Source organism: Carettochelys insculpta, chromosome 2 (assembly GCF_033958435.1).
Source record: "Carettochelys insculpta isolate YL-2023 chromosome 2, ASM3395843v1, whole genome shotgun sequence".
Lineage (NCBI taxonomy): Eukaryota > Metazoa > Chordata > Testudines > Carettochelyidae > Carettochelys > Carettochelys insculpta.
Window position 1 is genome coordinate 50,442,272 of NC_134138.1, and position 17,899 is coordinate 50,460,170.

Consider the following 17,899-nt stretch of genomic DNA (forward strand, 5'->3'; position numbering starts at 1 on the left):
GGCTGGGCCGGGGCTAGGAGCATGGGGAAGTAGGAGTGCAGCTGAGCCGCAGCCCCCGCAGACTTGCTGGGAACAGCATGGGGGGAGTGGGGGATGGGGGCGCTGCCTCCTCACGGCCAGCCCAGGCCAGAAGCATTCAGGCCAGCTGCACAAGGCTGACCGGGGGAGGTGAGTTGGGGCCAGAGCAGTAAGGTTGGGCTTGATGGGGGCCTGGTGCGGGTTGGAGATCGGTGAGGGGGCTGGAGTTGTGGGGGAGGTCAGGGTGGGAGGGTGACAGAGGGACTGGAACAGGGGAGGCAGGTCCAGGAGCGGCTCATGAGAGGGCAGCAGCTGTGGGTCAGGGCGTCCAGGCAGATCACCTTGCAGTTCCCAGGCCTGCCACTCCTGCAGCACACCTATGAGGCTCCGCAGGGCCACAGTAGGGCAGGGTCCCCCGCTTGCTCCTCTCTGCCCTGGGGGCACCAGCGAATGGCCCAGCGGCAGCTCTGTACTGTCTCCGGTCAGGGTCAGGCCACTTCACCTCGCCCTCAGAGGTCAGGCTCCCTGGCCCATGGACGTGGCTCATCCAGCTGCTGGCTGCTGGAGCTATGGAGACAGAACGAGAGAGAAGAACAGGCCATTTGTCCTGTGCAATGGCCCCTGCATCCCTAGCCCTCCCTTCCCCCTCCCAGGGGCCCTGCGATGTCTGCAATCCAGGGTTCCCCACATGGGCGGCTCAGGTGTGGTCTCCTCTCCACCCTGCCCCCGGGTCCCTCCATGGCTGTGCAGCCCATATGCTGTCCTGGCTGCTTGGTTCTGCGTGCCATGCATTGCCTCCCCAGGGCCCAGGGAGTGTGGCCATCCAGGTTCCATGTGCACCAGGGCCAGCAGCCATCTGGGTGGGCTGCAGCCACCCTAGGCAGGACCAAGCACCCCCTCCCCAGGCCCCAGAGTGACCAGCATGCTTGACACCTACCTCTGGGTCCCTACAGGACCTCAGGCAAGGCAGCCGTTGATGACAAGGGCCCCCTCACTTGAGCCCTCATCATCGCTGATTGTCGGCAGCCTCTGTGGGTGCTGGTGCCAGCCACTGGTCCCAGTCGGTCCTCACCCTCCATCCCCGTCTCTGGTTCCAGCTCCATCTCTGGCTTGGCTGTGTCCAGTACTACAGCCAGGGGTCCTGCCTCCTTGGGCCCGAGGAGGCAGTTGAGCTCCTTGAAGTAGGGGCAGTGGGTGGGCACTGCCCCGACCATCTGGCCATGTCCCAGAACTTGCAGTAGCCCTGCCGTAACTCTTTTACTCTGGACTTGGTCTGGTCTGGGGTGCGGGTGGGGTGGCCCCAGCTGATGAGACCCTTTGAGAGACGCTCAAAGGGCGTGGTGTTGTGGCACTGGACCCCCATTTGATGGAGGACCTCCTCATCCTCCCAGAGGTAGAGGAGGTCCTGGAGCTCGGCCTCTGTCCACGAGGGGGCCTGTTGCTTTGGGCCTGGCTCACTTCCTGGGAGAGCTCCCTGGTCTCCTTGGGAGGGTCCTGGGGTGGATGGGGGTCTGGCTGGCTAGCCATGGGACCACAGAGGGTGGCAGGCTGGCTGGGGCGTCATGGCAGGCAGCAGTCTGGAGAGTAGCATGAGCTCCCTGCTGCCTACGCACTCTCAGCTTCCTGCCTGGGGGTTTGTGGGAGCCTGCGTCTTTAAACGCAGGTGGATAGTGAAGCCACAGAGCTCCGCTTGTGGGGTGAGCGGCACCACCGCCTGCCAGCTCATCAGCGCCTTGGAGGACTCCCTCTTTTGAAAGAGCTGTACATGGAGTGTCTACACTGGCTCGCTTTCGAAAGGGTCTTACAAAAGGGGTTGCTCTTCCCACCATGGGAAAGGAGGACCAACTTCGACAGAACGGCCCCCTTCTCTTGAAGTTAACTTCAAAAGATCTTGGTGTGTGTGTAGATGCTCTGCAGGGAATCTCGAAAGACGGGCTTCTTTTGATGTTACTTTTGAATGTACTTGCTAGTGTAGACGCAGCCAAAATGAATACTTGTCACTAGTGCGATGCAGCTGTGTAAAAGCATGTCTACACTACCACTTAAGCCTGTCACACCTGCTGGTCACATTGGTGCAGATGCATCAATGCAACTGCACGGATGTAGCATGGTATTGAAGACCAGGACGCCCTTATCCTGTTCTACTCAACACTGGGGAGGACTCAGCTATAGAACTTCATGCAGTTTTGGGCACCACACTTTAAGAAGGAAGGAGACAAATAGGAAAGTGTTCAGAGACAGCAACTACAACAACAAAAATATAAAAGATGCCATGTAGATTCCACTTAACGAGGAGGAAAAGTTAAAAAATGGGGCACATATTGTCACGAGGAAAGAAGACTGAGCAAGGACCTGGTAAAATATGTTAAGGCTGTTACACAGGGGACAGTGAACAAAATTGTTCTGCATGTCCACAGAGGCCAGGACATGAATGAAGTGGCTTAATGTGTAACAAGGTAGATTTAGGTTAGTTAGTAGGATAACATTTCTAATATATAAGATAGTTAAGTACTGAAATAGGTTGCCAAACAAAGTAGTGGAGTTGCCATTATTGGAGAATGTAGAGACCAAGTTTCAGTCATGGTTGGTCTAGGGATATGTGATACCACCTCAGAGCAGGAAATAAATGGATAACCTCTCAAGATTCTTTCCAACTCTGCATATGCCTGAGGCTAAACAAATTAAATTGAGTGGTTCCACAGTCAGATATATGGAGAAGTACATAGCACCAAGTAACTGGAAACAAACCATAAATAAAACAGATCACATGTCCTTCGCAGTTTGAAATCAGACTGTTTTGTGCATAAATAGATGTACAATTATTCTACAGGCTTCCAGATGCCATGTCTTACCAGAACAAACCAGCAGGCATGTAGCGCTTTAAAGACTAAAAGCATAATTTATTAGGTGATGAGCTTTCATGGGACAGACTCACTTCTTTGGCTCTGTCCCACTAAAGCTCATCACCTAATAAATCATTTTGTTCATTTTTAAAGTGCTACATGACTGCTGGTTTGTTTTGTTAGAATACAGACTAGCACAGCTCCTTCTATGTTACTATGTCTGACCAGGGGTAGCTTGACAGTCCATTCAGCAGTATAGCATAGTTAATAATTGGATAAATGTGATTGCAAATTGACCCATCTTTATGAAGAAATTCCTAGAGTAGTTTGTTATAATGACTTATGCAGTGTCTGATGTTTGAGCTTCAGCATTTTGCTTCCTTAAAAAATGTCTCCTTTGTATGAGAGCTCAAAGAAAGCAAAAGTGTAAAGTTGGTACACTGAAGAGCACTTCAGAGTTCTCCCAGAATCTGTCTGGTTTATGTAAAAGGCTCTGTGGAAAACAAAATCCCAGCTCTGGGTTCTCAGATATGTCTGAATTAAAACTTGAATTTGAATGTAGAGTATTTGTGTTTAACCTGCACCATATGAAAAAAACCCTGGAAATTATAGAAAATGATCATTCAGGCACTACAGCTAACTAGCATTCATCTCTTATAGCTTTAGAGCAAAACCATACCCATTCCATTTTTGCTTTTAGACTTATAAATGCTCATATTAACATTTTAGGCAGCATGTTCCTGTATTTATGCAAGCAATATTACACATATGAAACATATTTTATAAATTAAAAACATATGTCACTTTTTTATTATTTACCCCAACTTTCCTGTTCATACAGCCATGCAAATTAGCTCTACATTTAATAAGTGGCAAGTGTGGCCGTAGGTAACCACTGACAACTTAATGAGTGTTCACAGATGAATTAAACAACTCTTCACTTTAAAAGGAGAAAAGCCTGATATTTGATTTCATACTTACCAGAATTAAATCGATCGGAAGAACTATTTTAATTTTTCTTTTAAATTTTTCATTTAGTTCTTTAACGAGAATGAGCACCACAAGGCTTAACAAGGAGAGAAGCAAAGCTTCTAACTGAACTGACTTGATGTTCTCAAATATGTAGGCATAAATCTACAGAGACAAAAAACAAACAAAACAAAAATTACAACAGAATTATATACATGACAAAATATTCAGGCTAGGACACAGCTTAACACACTCATATGTACAGAACTGTTCTCAAAAGCTGAATCATTGCTCTAGCTGACGAGAAGTTTAACTTGCTGGTATTCACTCAAAACTCTGTAATGAAGAAAATTCATGGATCAGGTTGAATCTCTCTCATCCGGCAACATCTGTAGTATGGTATGATTTTAGTTAGCCAGATATCCACTTACCATGGATGTGGCCAAGGTTCCTGGGGTTCCAGAGAGTTTGCTTACAGCCACAAGTCCTGGCTCTCAGCGTTCTGTGCTGTTATTTAGCTCTAATTTACTCTGAAGTCGATGTCTAGATTGAAGAGTTGTGTTGACAAAAGATACTCAAATGGCACAATGCATTTGTGTATCTTCTGCCGACAGCTCTTTCAGGAGAGGTTTTCCCAGCATTTGGCCTGTCCACGTGGGGCCAGATGTGAGGAGAACCCCTCTTCCAACACCTCCCTTCTTTCTTGTGGAACAAGGATTACCAGGATGTTGGCGGAGGACTCCCAGAGTGGCAGACTTTTGTCAGGAGACCTCTGGGCTCCCGACAGAAGTCTGCAATCTGGACATAGCCTAAATGTCTTCTACAAGTTCAGTATGCAGTGGAAGTGTTGGTAGCGCTGCTGCACAATATTGACCTCCCATGGTTTGGTAAGTTCTTTTGTTCTGCACCGGTTAGGTCCTGAGGGGGCCGGATTACAGAGGTTCAGCCTGTATTACAAAAAGACTTCTGCCTGAAACAGTTCTGAAAGATGTGAATACCTTTACAATAGGTTTTAAATATAAAAATACTATGCACATCCACTAACAGAAACAAACTTAATAAAGGAAAATTATCTCAGATGTATATTAGAGCAAATCTTCATGTCCTTAATGAGATTTTTTTCTGTCCTTATTCATCTAAAATCCCTATTCAAGTCAGCCACAGAACGACTGTATAAAAACTAAGAAAGACCTTCATATTTGACACTAGGATCATGAATTAAATATTGCAACGTTGTCAGTACACATATGCATATAATACATTTAACAGGAATGAATTTTTCCTTAATTCTGGCATAACCAGTAAATCTGACTGATTCATTTTAACAGTATGTAAAGGACAAATACAATTACTACATTAAATAATTTCTTGTTGCATGACCTGTATCCTGGATGGCTCACTGGCACCATGAAAGCATTCATCTGCACACAGAAGCACCCAGCTACTCATCTATGTGCACCATACAGACTCAATTTAAGCTACTGTGTAATAGAGGAAACCAGATCTCCGAAATCTTTGATAACCCCAGTTAAGAATACCTCTAATTGCATCCTGAGATTAACAGGCTAAACTGAAGAAGTATACAGTATACAGCCCTAACCTGTTCTAAATGTGAGGATCCAGAAGACAAGACACAGTTCTGCAGTTAAAGTTGAAAAAGGAATTTCCAGAGCCATTGAAGTGGTTGGAAGATCTGAGGAAAGACACAGATAACCTCTACAGGATCCTGTCCATAAAAATAGAGAAATAAAGAAAGTCTACAGTCAAGGTCTTCATGTCTGTGCTGAGTAACAACCTAACCGCTAGAAGAACAAAAGTGATAAGCGTTTATATAATACACATCCTTTCTGGAGTGTTAAGAAGATCAAGCGAGGCCTCTCTGACAGCTAAATTCTGATTTTTCCCAACAGGCTGGTAGTCTGAACTAAAAACTGAATAAAGCAGCTAAGAGGAGGAATGTGTTTCAATTATCTCAAGAGTTCTTGATAATTTGTTTGGAAGAGACCATTCAGCTAAGGCTAATGACTCTAAATGCAGATATAATCAGAAGTCCTCATTACCCTTTGATACACACCGGCTACGTCTACACGTGAAGCCAACATCGAAATAGCTTATTTCGATGTAGCAACATCGAAATAGGCTCGATGAATAACGTCTACACGTCCTCCAGGGCTGGCAACGTCGATGTTCAACTTCGACGTTGCGCGGCACCACATCGAAATAGGCGCAGCGAGGGTACGTCTACACGCCAAAGTAGCACACATAGAAATAAGGGTGCCAGGCACAGCTGCAGACAGGGTCACAGGGCAGACTCAACAGCAAGCCGCTCCCTTAAAGGGCCCCTCGCAGACACAGTTGCACTAAACAACACAAGATACACAGAGCCAACAACTGGTTGCAGACCCTGTGCCTGCAGCATGGATCCCCAGCTGCCGCAGCAGCAGCCAGAAGCCCTGGGCTAAGGGCTGCTGCCCACGGTGACCATAGAGCCCCGCAGGGGCTGGAGAGAGAGCATCTCTCAACCCCCCAACTGATGGCCACCATGGAGGACCCGGCAATTTCAACGTTGCTGGACGCGGATCGTCTACACGGTCCCTACTTCGACGTTGAACGTCGAAGTAGGGCGCTATTCCGATCCCCTCATGAGGTTAGCGACTTCGACGTCTCGCCGCCTAACGTCGAAGTTAACTTCGAAATAGCGCCCAACACGTGTAGCCGCGACGGGCGCTATTTCGAAGTTAGTGCTGCTACTTCGAAGTAGCGTGCACGTGTAGACACAGCTACCATGTGGGAAGGAGAAAGAAAGGAAAGAAAAGAACATGTGAGAAATGTAGGTTGGACATCAACCAAGTTGCCTTAAAAATTTCCATTTTGTGGAACATATCCCATGTAGATCTATATTACAAGGTGAATAACAAACATGTCTTGTAGAAAGACAATCAAAAATCCATAAAATTCATTGGTCCATTATGAGAAAAGATAAGAATTGGTAACAGAGATTTAGATGACCAAGAAACAAAGTATTTTCTTTTTCTTTGAAAGAAAAATCTCCAAAAGGAAGTCAGATACCCTATACAGAAGAGGAAACCTGGAAACTCTACAGATCTAGGATGCAATACAAATAATCTCTTACTTACATGCAAGACAATAAAATAAAGAGAATTGAAGCTCAGATATGAAAAGTCAGGGTGTCTGTTCTAAGAGCAACCTAAAATAAATGAGAAACCTCCTCTTTGTAAAAATTATGATTGACAAATGCATTTTCAAATGGTAAGAGGACTTCTTGAAAGATTGAGGATTAAATAAAGATGCTTAAAACTGGAGTGGACAAAGCACTACAAAGTTTAGCACAAGGAATAATTCTACCCTGATAGGGGAGTTGATTACATCATCACAGAAGACTTTTCTAGTCTAATTTATTTGACTCTCTCATTCTTGGATATGACTGTGCTATTTTTTTAAAAATGAACAAGTTAAAAATCTTTGATTTGTGTTAGCTTTTAGGAATGTTTCAGTTCTCCATTATAGAAAACAATTGTAAGAAAAATGTGGCACTGGAAAAGAAAAGAAACCCACTGATAGTTCTCAAGGAGAAAAAAAAACCCACCCAGAATAACAAGCATATTTTCAGTGGGAATGTTTTTCAGAGCCTGGAAAAAAGGCTGAAATTTCAGTCATCTTATTCAGTCACTGTCTAACCTTGGTAAATAACATTATTTTGTAAGAGTCATAAGTAATAGGTGAAGGATGAGCATATTACTAAAAAAAAAACCACAATCTCAAACCATCGGGTGTCATTATGTAATGTACCAAGGAGAATGTTACACTGAATGGCTTGAGACTTGTCTATTAATGTATCATCACTGCCCAAAAATGTATGCTAGACAGCATGGAACTTCTCCTTTGTATCCCATAAGTAGCTGGCATCAATTAGGACAACAGAAAAATCTGGAAAGCGGTGTCAAAGCATCCACAAAGTCATCCTTGACTGAAAAATAATAAAAATTAAAATTCATATGTAAAGCAAAGTTGGTAAGAAAAGAGAAGAGCTAGACAGATTCCCAGGCTCAGAAATCAGAGCTGCAAGATATCCTTGGCGTATTTAATTCAGGCAAACTTGAGAAGTCTATCTACGCTGCCTAAAAAGAAATCCTCCCTACTGGAAAATATTAAAAGCAGATAAAAATTTCATTTCCACAAACCCGAGGGAATCATTGCAGTGTTTCATCAAGGACCTCAGTCAAATAGAAGGTTTAGAAGTAAGCAGAAGAGCCACAAACTGCCAGCACACATCAGAACGCGGGATATTCCTACGCTTGGACATCCTCTTGAGCGTTTGTTCAATGAAGAATACAGAGACTACTGTGTCAGCTATTTAGCCTTTAAAATACTCAAGTTGTAGGCAGGACTCCCCGTAGTCCATGGCTGTTCTAGATCCGTTTCTTTAAGAAACACTTCTGTAGACATTTTTACTAAATTCTGTGACAATAATAATTTGTGTCCACAGGATTTCCAAGAAACATAAAACTTTGTATATTCATCTACATGCAAAAATACATACATACTCTACAGTGTTGTGTAAACACACACACACACACACACACACACACACACACACATTCCCCACAGACATGGTGGAGATTCTGTCCAGAATAGATTTAAAGACAATATACATACAGCTAGCTAGCTGGATTTAACTAACATTTCATGAAGCTATTAAGAAAATGTAACTGTACTTTAGAATACAATGTGCGTCATTGCTTTTTTTGGGCTGAGGGTACTAGAGCTGATGAGAAGGTATTTTTAGATTGAGTTAGCTAACTAGATCTCACATCACGTCTTTGCACATGAGTCTGAAGACGGTCCATGTGATCAGCTGCAGAGCTATGTAATGAATTTCATTTACTATGCACTTTCAACCACGTAACCTTACCCATTTCTAACTATGTCTATTAATTCAGTTCTCTGAGCTTCAAATAAAGGCCATATTAAAAATACCCACTAGCATCCCAAACAAATGTTCCTCTTTCCTCCTTAAATCAAGAATTCCAGCATCTCCCTTGCAATTATACCACACAGGGCAGGCTCAAGGGCCAAAACCTGGAGCTCCTTACCATCACAAATAAAGAATTCCCTGTTTCCCATGGGATAAGAGCTTTGTTTCTTGCACTGATCAGTACAATATCTCAAAATATTCAAATCATAACATTATGTATAAAAAACTATTTTAGTTAATTTTTAAAAGGTTTTGAGACCTGTACTGTAGGAAGCACTGTAAGAGAGAATCTGGCATTTGAGATGGAAGAAATTATAGTAATGTCTTTATAATTCTGTTAAAATGTGACATATACAGAAAATTATTGTTATTGTTATTTTACATCACCCAAAATGTATGAGGCAACTTACCATACACACACAAGTTAATGCACCAGAAGATTGAAAGCCAGTGCATCAATCTTCCTGCAAGTGTAGACATAGCCTTGGTAATGCGATCAAATGAAGCTTAGGCAGATTACACCTATATGCTATTCCACTCCACGCCATTAGAATCCACTCTTAGTCTCAAATTCAAAAAACTAAAAATGGTCCTGCTTCATGGTTGCGATGACCACAGAATGCTGTGATTCATTACTGATTTAATTCCCAGGAATTCTGCGTTCAACCTGGCTTTTTTAAAAAATTGCCCTACTAACTGCAACTTTCCAAACAATTTACTTGTGCTGCTCCCTACTATTTACCTTAAAATCTTAATTTGGATCTCTGAAAACTTCTAATTAAGCCTTATAAATGTTAAAAGATAAGGGTTAATGGAATCCACAACCACACTTGGCAAGGAAACACTGCCGTTTTAACAACTTAAAATGCAAACTTCTGTATGTTTATCCATAGATATATTTACTTACTAAGGGCAAAGTAGCATAGTACATTGCTCTTTTCAGCTCTAGACCCATTAATTGCTATTATATTTTTCACACACTTAAAAGTTAAACAAATTAATGAGTGTTTCCAAGATGTGAGCCATAGACCAGCTGGCAGGTGAGGCTGTGTCTACACCAGCAAGTTTTCAAGGAAAAGTTGTCCTTTTTCGAAAAAAACGTGTGGATCGTCCACACACAAAATGTGCTCTTTCAATCTAAAATTGAAAGAACGTGGCCCTTTTTCTGGCAGCCCTCTTCCTCTCCCAGATGAGGAAGAGCGCCTTCTTCCAAGAGATTCTTCAGAAAAAAGTGTGTGTAGACACTCCATGGGCCCTTCTTTCAAAAGACCAGTCCTCATGTTGCCAGATTTTTCGATCCCTGGCCTGTTCTTTCAAAAGAGCAGGGGCTGTGTGGACACTCTCTATTGAAAGAGTGGATCGATCTTTCAATCTGCTTTTTTGGGTGTGGATGCGATCTTTTAAAAGAAGTTTTTTTGGAGGATCACTGTAGTGTAGGTGCAGCCTGAAAGTATAGGATACTTCATTATGTACATTTTTTGTTGATTTGATCTGAAGTACAATGATGTAAAGGCAGCAGAGATGGGTCATATAAAAGTGCTTGCCCAATAGGTTCACACATTTGAAGCCATTCCTTGGTGAGACCTGAGGAGCAGAACCACCTATTTATTTTTCATTAAACTCTGTGTTCGCCCTTTGCAAAATGGATAATATATCTTTCAGTATTTAAGGCACTTAACAACACTTTTAGACGACCGAGCTCGAAATGTTTTCTAGAGTTAGCACTGATCATTTTTATACTACAAACAGTGCTCCCTGTAAATTGAGCACTTGGGCAGCTGCCCAGGAGAGATTCAGGTGCTGCCAAGCTGATTAGCTGAGCACCTGCAATACCAACAGTCAGCAACATATGTTTCTACTGGCGGTGCACTTCCCCATATGCATTGGTGCACATGACAAAATTTATTCCACCCAGGGATGGAAAAAATCAGAAGGAACCCTGATTACAAGTCTGTGGAAATCTAACCCACAGACCATATATATGAATATTTTCCATAGACATATGATGAATTACATATTTAAATTTATACATATACTGGTGTTGTATATACTGAATATGCTCATAAATACGTACTCATTGGACAAAGGTTAAGGATGTTACTGCAATATGCAAAGTCACTTTTCATATCTGTATTATCATTAACATAATGTATGATAGATAAGAGTAACCAGGTATTTACAAAAATTATAAGTAGTTTACTATCTTCTCTTTTTTTGCATGTCAGGTTTATTTACTAGAAGGAGGCATCGTAATATTTATGATTTTATTAATTATTTCAGCAGTCTTACCTCCTTCCAAACTAAAAGAAATTTATTTTGGAATTTCCAAACTCATCCCCACTCCCAAAATAAATCTGAGGATCCCTGAAAGTTAAAATTAGTTGGTGTGACTTTAGTATAGATTGTCCCCAGCATCTCAATGTCTTATAAGTACCCATGCATATTTTTTGCAGGAAGTCTGTGAAATTCAAGATACCTCCCCTTGAAGTCCAGTAATTTCTCAGACAGCAGTAAGGAAAACTTCAGGTGACCCTCATAAGCCGTGTCTACACGTGCACGCTGCTTCGAAGTAGCGGCACTAACTTCGAAATAGCGCCCGTCACAGCTACACATGTTGGGCACTATTTCGATGTTAACATCGACGTTAGGCGGCGAGACGTTGAAGCCGCTAACCCCATGAAGGGATGGGAATAGCGCCCTACTTCAACGTTCAATGTCGAAGTAGGGACCGTGTAGTCGTTGCGCGTCCCGCAACTTCGAAATAGTGGGGTCCGCCATGGCGGCCATCAGCTGAGGGGTTGAGAGACGCTCTCTCTCCAGCCCCTGCGGGGCTCTATGGTCATCGTGTGCAGCAGCCCTTAGCCCAGGGCTTCTGGCTGCTGCTGCTGCAGCTGGGGATCCATGCTGCATGCACAGGGTCTGCAACCAGCTGTCGGCTCTGTGGATTTTGTGTTGTTTAGTGCAACTGTGTCTGGGAGGGGCCCTTTAAGGGAGCGGCTTGCTGTTGAGTCCGCCCTGTGACTCTGTCTGCAGCTGTGCCTGGCACCCTTATTTCTATGTGTGCTACTTTGGCGTGTAGACGTTCCCTCGCAGTGCCTATTTCGATGTGGTGCTGTGCAACGTCGATGTTCAACATCGATGTTGCCAGCCCTGGAGGACGTGTAGACGTTATTTATCGAAATAGCCTATTTCGATGTTGCCACATCGAAATAGGCTACTTCGATGTAGGCTTCACGTGTAGACGTAGCCATACACAAGTAAACAAAATCACCTAGAGTGATACCACTCTATTGGAAAATTAATGGCCTGCAAGGACAATTTCCTTAAACATCATTGAATTTCTTAAAAAAATTGTGCACTGTCCTTACATAGTAACAACACCTTTAGGTGACCTTAATTATAAGCAATCTGTATATAAGGTAAATGTTCATAGCAAAGAAAGACTATGGACTCTGAAACATCAGTGAGTTCCTCCTCCCTTTTTAGATCTTAAACGAAAACCATGAAGCTTAGCTCCAAAAACAGGTACAGAGGTTGAAACAAATAAAATAAGAGATTAAAAACAAATTAGTCAAAAGAGTGGCATCTGTTCTCCAAACAATACAACTTAACAGGCAAAAAGACTCCATTAATTTTTTTAAAAGTGCTTCTTTCCATTGTTTAGCATTGGTCAGCAAATGGAACCTACATTGGGATTAAATTTACTGGCAGCCGCTGTAGATGTTTTAAGACTTAAAACTGAACAATTTAGTTAGAGAACATGTTAAAAGTTAGAAGGCCAAAGTGAGAGTGGGTCCATAAAGTTTTTTTGGAGCAAATGTGTAACTCAGCACTCCAGCACTCAGGCATGGTGCCATCCCTTGTTTTGAAAAATGGGTTTGTTTCGTTGAATGACTTTAACACTTCATTTTGTGGTGTTGCATTTTTCAGTAACCTGTGGGGGGTCTGGGTGAGGCTGAAGATGGCTAAGTTGCAAGTATATTTTGTCTCAGTTCTCAAAAGTTTTCTACAACAGATTTCCACTTGTAGAAATAAGACTTCAGATTTTCTCTTACTCCATTGCCACAGTCTTCCACAACGCAAACTTCCCACATCCCATCTGCCCTGTTAGGGATTCTTTTTCTCCAATATAGTAAGATTTTAGGCTGCATAACATAATGGCCATGTTAAAACTTGTATACAAGGAAAACGAGATTTAATAAATCACAGAAGTGTGTTTTTGACTGAGAAATCCCCCAGGCCCCTAGCCTTCAAAGTAGGTTTGTTCTCCACATATAAATCACATTTGTACATATTTAATTGTGAGCTCGTTCTCATTAAAAGAAAATGTTTCATTGACTTGTTTTCCTTTTGACTTTCCTATCCAACTTCATTAACATTCTTGATCCCTGCTTTGCAACCCTGAGGGCTATTTTGGTCAGAAAAGATGCTGAAGTAATTGGGGGTGGGGAGGGGAGATTTGATTGGAAAAAATGAAAAGAGAGGCTATGCAGCAGTATTTAAACTACGCAAATTTTTGAAAAAATGTCCAAAAAGCGTAGTTGCCAAACTTGCATTTTACCCTCTGATCACATGTGCCCAATTGTACATAATTGTTCAGTACAGTTTTCACATAAAACTAATACCATAGCAACTAATGTTGCCAATTATATTGTCTGCTGCTTCTGACTGAGATACTGGTAAGTTCTCAAACTGTCCCATATGTGCTAATATGCTCAAGGAATTTTTCTAGTTTTTATGGTGCCTTTAAAGCAAAACCATGCCTTCTAACAAACAGATATGTCTTTGTTTCACAAGGTCCATCTTAAATAAACTTTCTACAAAACCTCCTACATATCTCAGGTTTGGGGGGATGGGAACTGTCTCTCCCCACCCACCACCACCCAAAACTTAGTAAAGAAGGGAAGAAGTTGCTTTCAGCAAAGGTAAAGAAGTGCAGCAAAGACAGTTATGATATGTCCCAGAAAAACAAAAATGCAAGGGAGAAGGGGAAAACTTCCTCAAAGGTTTTTATGACATCATTTATGATATCACCAACATCCTAAAACAGAATTATTTCCTCGTATTACTGCTATTGCCTAAGAACAAAAGAACAGCTATACTGGTCCAGTTAGTCCAGTACCCTATCTTGACAATGACCAATGCCAGGTGCTTTCAAGGGAATGAACAGAATAGATAACCATCAAATGATCTATCCCGTTATGTACTCTCAGCTTATGGTAAAGAGAGGCTAGGGACATCATTTCTGTCCATCATCACTAGAACCCATGGATGGACCTGTCCTTCATGAACTTATTTAGTTCTTCTTTGAATCCTGTTCAATCCTGTCTTGGCTTTTACATCATCTCTTATTACTTATAGGCAATGTCTACACTACAAAAATAACTTCAAAGTTGCTTACTTCGAAGTACATCTTCGAAGCAACAGACTTCAGAGTTGAGCATCTACACACACCCTACTTTGAGGTTAAACTACTTACACCATGCTTCCCAGGAACAGAGCAAGGACTTCGAAGTTGGGCTCCCTTACTTCGAAGTCAACTTTGAAGTAAGGGAAAACATGTGTAGACGCTCTGCAGGCTACTCCGAAGTAGCTCTCACTTCAAAGTTAAGATTGAAATAAGTTCCTAAAGTAGATGCACCCTGACCTAGTTGTCTCTTGGCTGCTGTACTTAATGGTAGTCATCACCACCAGATGGCAATATCCCTTGATATCAATACACTCTGTGTAATTGGCGTAGCAGCTCTAGAAGTCAGACTTTATATTAAAGGTACATTGAGAAAGGAGTAATAATTGGTAAATCATTTGCTATAGTCCACTAGGTTGTTGATGATATATTGTACTTAAATGCTTATAACCATCTGAAATTCGTATAATTCATGTTTGTTACCTGTATAATAAATTACAAATGCTCATTATTAATTATTATTATTATTAGCCCTGTATTGACGTCTTACCACTGTACCCTTAACATAAAATATGACGCAAAGGAACCACTAAATAGGAAATAACCAAGTCAGGGAGATTTTTAAACTGATCTCCACATTGCATGGAGATTTTCACAGAGAATTCATTTTAAATCCTCCCCTGCCTGACTCAAATATGGACATTGAATCAAGTAGTGATTGAGAAGTAGGAGAAACACAAGAAATATGGTCAATGTTATTTGCATTCTTCTTTAGGAGCTAAAGAAAATGCATGTATCTAAATTACAGGTTGGACCTCAGGACCTAGCCAGTGCCAGATGAGAGAATTTGCTAGATAACCAGAGGTCAATATTTTCTAGCACATTGCCAACACTTCCACTGCTCACTGGGGTCTTAGAAGATGATATTTAGGGGTAAATTACAGCTCAATAACAGCACAGAACACTGACAGCCTGTTGGCTGTTAGCAAAGTTTATGGGACCGCTGGAAACTTGGCCACACCCATGATAATGGTTGTTCGGCTAACTAAAACCACGTCGGATTATGGAGTTTGCTGGACAAGAGAGTTCTAGTTTACAGAGTTTCAACCTGCACCAATAGGTGACACTTTCTGCACAAAACTGTTTTTAGTAAGACATGCATATTTGGTGACACTGAAACATTTCATGACTCAATTTCTTTTACCTAAATTGTTGCAGTTACCTCCCTCAAAATTCAGAAAAAAGTACAAATGCTTGAGTCCAACATTTTCTATATGAAACTTTTTTTTTATTTTTTCAATGTAGAACAAGTTTTAGTATAGAATTTTTATTTAAAAATTAAATTTTAAAAATACTCAAAATTGAATAAAATGTTTTGTTTCAGGTTGAATAATACATGTAATTTGATTCAAAATGAACTATTTCCCCAACTTTTCTGTTCGCTATGAATGTCAAAAAATATTAAGTTGATCTGAAACAAACATTCTTTTCAATCTTTTTTCAATTTTGTGGCACTATCAGCAAATAAAAAAAATCTGCTATTTGCCCAGTTCCAGTTCCTTGGTCAAGGGCCCTTGTGTCAGATAGTAAGTAGGCACTCATTCTTTAGTTGCCCATCAGCTGAGCGTGTGCAAACTATCTTCCTAACAAGGAGCAACACTATTATTTATAATGTGCTGAAAGAACAAGATCAGAATGTCTACAAGGGAAGCTTTTTTCTACAGTGGATTATCCTAGAGCACGTGGTTTCACAATAGTGTTTCTCATGTAAGGTCAAGTAACTTTGCCATGGAAGGCTCCAAGCAAGCATGTTTACCTTTAGAGTTTACATTCCCAAAGGGATGCAGCTTTACGAGGCATGCTGCATGCATGCTATTGTGACTAAAATAACGTGAAAAGTTTGACATTTGCTTGTGATAAGAATTAGCTGTATCATAAAATAGAAGTAGCATATACAAAGTAACTGTTGCACAGGACATCCAGAAATAACTTACTGTATTTCTGTCACCTCACTAACACTCAAAAAAATGACATGAAACATGTCTGGAATGAAATCTGAAATGTAGTGATGTTGCCTCTCATCAGATGTTCAACAAAGATTAACACACCCTGTATCGCCCTACCAACTGGGTATTCTGTAGCCCGAGCTGAAAGAAAAAAAATGTAATATTTGTAATTATTAAATCTAATAATAAGAGTTATTGGCAAAGCTGCAAAACTTAACCAATTACTTTTAACCAGAAAACAAGAAGGATTAATCTAGGACATAATCCTGTTTACTCACTCACTCAAATAAGCCCTATTCACAAATCCTACTGATTTGAATGGGATAGCTTGCTCACAGGAGGATTTGCACAATCATGTCCTTACCTCCATACCCTTCCTTTCCAAAAAAAACTATGGATGTTAAATAGAACGTTAGCAAATCAATGTAATAGGTCCTCTGGTGAACTCACATAAAAGAATCCCAGTGGCCCAGATATATATGGCATTTTCATTCCCAACAGATACTTCACTTGTGAAGTCACAACATGCGTAGCTGCTCCTGTTGTCATTGCGCTTATCACAGGTTCCGTCAACAAGAACGTGGTGCTGCCCAAGTGCAGCACAAACATTGCTACCTAAGAAACCAAAGATATATATTAGTGATTACATTAAAATGCAGTTTCCTGGTGTTAATGCAATGAGAGATACCCTTTTAATAAACCATGAGATAACTGGCTGCTAGCAAATGAAAATGAGCAGTTTCAAATGCATGCTGTGCAACATGAAGATAGGTTAAAGTAAAATACATTAAATCCTTTTGTACGTTTGTTTTACATTATCTCACAAACATCACTAGTTTACCAGGCTCTAAAATGAAATCAGTTACAACAGCTGGGTCAGTCAAAGTATGTTAACACCATGACTTCTCTAAACATTGGTTCTATTTGCTATTCTCTCCTGTTCAAATACATGACCACAGTGAACAATGTAAAAACCATCTACTCATCAGGGCAACATGAAGTCAGAGAATTCACATAAAATATTTGATTGAAGCATATGAAGCATAAATCGTAAATGACTAAGAGCTAGGCCTCTGGGCCCTGAGAATGGTGGGACATGGACCCAGAGAGCATTGATTCAAAATCACTGTTCCACTTTACTGGCAATTGTCTTAACTGGGCAGAGGGCTACAGTAAGTTATGCAGACAAAGCTATCTCCATCAGGTACACCAGCTTTATACTACATGTAGATTCCTCTCACATCAGGAGACTTTCCAGCTGCACGGGATAGTTCTCTGTCACCTTTGCATTGAGTGGCACCAATGAGATGGAGCTGGGGACTGGTTCTAAGATAACGAGTGCCCATATAGGTCTCCTCCTCAGAGACTTGGAAGTCTATACACCTGTTTGCTCCCCCTTGATATCTGCAAGGACTACAAGAACACATGGGCTATTAGCTACCAGGAACTGCTCAACAAGCTACTGGTTGAAAGTTGCAATGAAATTAAAAAGATGGTAAAATATATTTAAAATAACCTTTTCTGTGTTTAAACAATATATTTGGAAAATAGTTGCATCAAATTAAAGCAGAATGAAACAGGTTGTTTTAAATTTGGAAAGTAATAAACAGTGGGGCACATTGTACTTCCAGTAGCATTTGTGTAATGCCCTGCTGACAGA

The 17,899-nt window shown here is 41.4% G+C and overlaps 1 protein-coding gene across 2 annotated transcripts in view; it reads right to left on the reverse strand.

Annotated features, from left to right (window-relative positions):
• SLC26A7 (solute carrier family 26 member 7) overlaps positions 1-17,899 on the reverse strand; it is a 147,810-nt gene that overhangs the window by 81,148 nt on the left and 48,763 nt on the right. Inside the window, exons 4-5 of one of the 2 annotated variants that reach the window (XM_074986956.1) lie at positions 16,690-16,850; positions 3,843-3,995 (exon numbers count right to left, since the gene is read on the reverse strand). In XM_074986956.1, the coding sequence (XP_074843057.1) occupies positions 3,843-3,995; positions 16,690-16,850 (314 nt within the window). The remainder of the gene's footprint in view (positions 1-3,842; positions 3,996-16,689; positions 16,851-17,899) is intronic. The other variant, XM_074986957.1, reaches the window with a different exon arrangement.